The sequence below is a fragment of the Pinus tabuliformis genome, chromosome 7, assembly GCF_031772625.1.
Source record: "Pinus tabuliformis cultivar Carrire ecotype Pingquan chromosome 7, CPIR1, whole genome shotgun sequence".
Lineage (NCBI taxonomy): Eukaryota > Viridiplantae > Streptophyta > Pinopsida > Pinales > Pinaceae > Pinus > Pinus tabuliformis.
The window spans coordinates 2,010,757,828-2,010,761,483 of NC_142293.1; the positions used below are offsets into that span (position 1 = coordinate 2,010,757,828).

Consider the following 3,656-nt stretch of genomic DNA (forward strand, 5'->3'; position numbering starts at 1 on the left):
ATAAATAAAAACTATGTGGACGGAGCCGACGCGATGACCAGAGAGCAAACAAAATTCTTTCATGTGCTTTCACAATTGGGTATAAATATGGTTCTCACGTCTCGATCTTGCAAAGTTAAATGACAAAGAGCAAGAGCGAGCACCCGCATAGGAGGAGTTGTGAGTTGTCACGAAGATCTGGGTTTAATTGGGCTCTGTGGTTTAACTTACTTGGAACGAATTGAATTGAATTAATTCTGTAAGGGGATTCAATGGCCACACAACATTCTGCTGCTTCTGCTTCTGCTTCTGCTTCTGATGATGTAGATGTGTTTGTGAAGAATTATTACAAAGATCTTGTTCTATCACCGCAATCGCTATACAGATTTTATAAGGATTGCAGCACAGTTGGTCGCCCAGACTCCAATGGAAAATTGCTCTCAGTAACAACTGTGGAGGCTATCAATCACCTGATAACGTCTACGGAATACAGTGCGTTAAATGTGGAGATCAAGGCAGTTGATTCCCAGGCGTCATATTACAATGGAGTAATAGTTTGTGTAAGTGGATCAATTACCTTTAAGAACAACAGTGGAACGCGAACCTCTTTCACTCAGTTCTTTTTCCTGGCTCCTCAGGAAAGGGGGGGCTACTTTGTATTGAATGATGTGGTTAGATACGAGTTGGATGAAAAGAAAAATTTTGTTGAATATTCAATCAAACCAAATCCCAATCCCAATCCCAATCCCAATCCCGTCTCAGAGCCAGAGCCAGAGCCAGTTGTTAACTTTCAACCATTCGCTGAATCAGCTCAAGCTGAGAATGGTGCGATTGAGCCATCCACGGCGGTGGTGGAGGAGATTGCTGATGGGGTTCACGAAAACGAAAATGACATGCCGCAGAGTGAAGTCCCACAAGAATCAGCAATTGAACATTTTCAGAAATTCATGCCCAAGAAACTCAAGAAGAAGGAAACTCCAGTTGCAGTTCAAGAAGAAGAAACTCCAGTTGTAGTTCAAGAAACTCCAGTTGCAGTTCAAGAAACTCCAGTTGCAGTTCAAGAAGAAGATGCAGATGCAGCTCAGAATGGAGGGCCAGCTAAAACTCCAGTTGTAGTTCAAGAAGCACCCAAAGAGTCCTATGCTTCCATTCTTAAGAAAAATGCAGCACAACAACCGACTGTTGCAATTAAGAAACCACCTCTTGTGAGAACCATAACCAGAACCAGGGCTCGGCCAAATTCTCCTCAACTTTCACCAAATTCTAATTCTACTCCTGTCAATACGCCAGCTAATTACAGCACTGCAGGTGGAAACGGTAAATGCTCTGTTTTTATCGACAACTTACCTCTGAATATTACTCCTCCCCAGGTTGAAGAAGAGTTGGAGAAGTTTGGGGCCGTAAAACCTTGTGGCGTTCAAGTTAGGAGTAGGCCAGGAGGTCGACCTTGTTTTGGTTTTGTAGAATTTGTAGAAGCAGCTTCAGTCCAAACTGCACTACAGTCTTCCCCTATTCTAATTCGAGGATGTAAAGTATCTGTCAGCCAAAATGAAAAACCAACTGGCAAGTCCACTCCTTTCAGATTCAGTGGTAGTAATTACAACATTGCAAAAGGAACTGGCCAGTGTTCTGTTTTTGTCAACAACTTGGCTGCAAAAATTACCCCTTCCCAACTCGAGGAAGAGATGAAAAAGTTTGGCGCAATAAAGCCTTCTGGTGTCCAAGTTAGGAACAGGCCAGGAGCCCAAGCCTGTTATGGGTTTGTGGAGTTTAAAGAAGCAGTTTCGGCACAAACTGCTATACAAGCATCTCCTATTCTAATCAATCATCGTCGAGCTTATATCTATAAGCGAGAGAATGGCCAAAAATAGTATAGGGAGAAGTGATTTTGCAAACAACAACAGAGCTGTAGGAGGTTCCTTGCCTGCACGTCAAACAATGGCTACATAGTGTAATAATAATTACTTTTATTTATGAATTTTATTTTATTTTATTTGATGGTGAGACAAATGTTGAAGTGAAGTGAAGGAAGGGTAAATGAAAAGTTAAATAAAAATTAATAAGAAAAATATATACGATTATTTATATAGTTTCAAAAAAATTTAAAAGAAAATTGATTTTATTATAATTCCTTTCCGCGCAGCCAATTGGATTGATAGGTTTGAACATTTAATATATATTAACTACATTTACTAACGGCATTTCCTAAACTATTTATATTAATATATTATTAATCATATTTTAATTTTGATTCCAGAATTTCACTTTCAATTATACTCATTTATATTATTTTTCATGTGAGAATCTGTATTGTTAAATGCTTGAGATCACATGCTATCTCTAATTAAAACTATGACAACTTTAGTCAACATACATGTGGACTAGACTCAAATCCAATTCCCACCAAATTCTCACAAAATGAAATGTTCCATTATTTTTCATTGGTTATGTTGCAAATCATTCAAGAAAGATATGAATTCATTATGATTTTCGTGCCTTGTTGCACAAACTAGCAAGCCTTGTAGAGAGGCAAAAACTAGAGGGCACAACAACACCTTAATGCTATACACATTACATTAAAACGTTTGTAAAATATATCAAAAATAAAAATATCAAATGCATATTTATCTTAATTTAATTTAAAAAATGTCAAAATCTTTTCATATGCAAACCTTTCTTAAATTTAAATTTTTCACTTGAAAAGAGGATTACATCCTGAGAGATTTGTTCCCTCATTATGTTTGGTAGATTCCAAATTTAGATGGATCTATATTGATTTTTTATAGTCTTGTCATATTTGTTTGTGAATGCATTTTAATGTTTAAAATTAATATCTATGATTTTATATCAATTTTACAGAGAAGTGGGCAAAGTAATGAAGGGGATGTGTGGCATAAATGAAATATTTCAATATCAAATATATATATATATATATATATATATATAGAGAGAGAGAGAGAGAGAGAGAGAGAGAGCACAAATGAATAATATTTTTAATGATAAAAAACAAAGTGGAGGATATATAGATCTATGTGGGTTAATAAAATAAATAATGTTTTAAGAATACAATATAATGTGTTGAGTGAATAGTTTATAAGTTTAGTGATATTTTTCTAATTAGTTAACTGATACTTAATTTTTATAATATAATTAAATAAATTATATCAAAAAAGTATGTGCGGGTCATTTTTTTTTGTAAGTGGAAATTTTCTATTAAGTGCTCAAGATATTACATTGTGGTTGGTTCTCTGTCAAAATATCTCCAACCTCATTCCGACCAGACTTGATGGCTTGGAGATAATGATGAAAATACATAGACCAAAGCAAGATAAAACTAGTTTATCTCATGCCTTCAACCTATAGTAGACAAAATTTATCCAATAGATCCTGCCTATCTGGAATCTGCTTCTGCCTGTGTCAGAGAGAAACCAATCTATCCATTATTTTTCATTGGTTATGTTGCAAATCATTCAAGAAAGATATGAATTCATTATGATTTTCATGCCTTGTTGCACAAACTAGCAAGCCTTGTAGAGAGGCAAAAACTAGAGGGCAAAACAACACCTTCAGACAGAGGGCCTTTGTCCCAAGGTGTTGCTGTGCCCTCTAGCTTTTGCCTATTCACACGGACTGCTAGTTTGTGTAGCAACATGCTTATCTTGTGCTAGTGGCTCAAC

The 3,656-nt window shown here is 36.0% G+C and overlaps 1 protein-coding gene across 1 annotated transcript; it reads left to right on the forward strand.

The window, feature by feature from the left end:
- The first annotated feature begins 251 nt into the window (after positions 1-251).
- LOC149256551 (nuclear transport factor 2-like) lies at positions 252-1,850 on the forward strand. Its single transcript, XM_089455404.1, has one exon. The coding sequence runs from the start codon at positions 252-254 to the stop codon at positions 1,848-1,850; it is 1,599 nt and encodes a 532-aa protein (XP_089311530.1).
- Positions 1,851-3,656: the final 1,806 nt, after the last annotated feature.

Bases quoted from the DNA above. Each gene is read 5' to 3' on its own strand.
- LOC149256551 (XM_089455404.1), top strand. From the start codon at position 252: ATGGCCACACAACATTCTGCTGCTTCTGCTTCTGCTTCTGCTTCTGAT.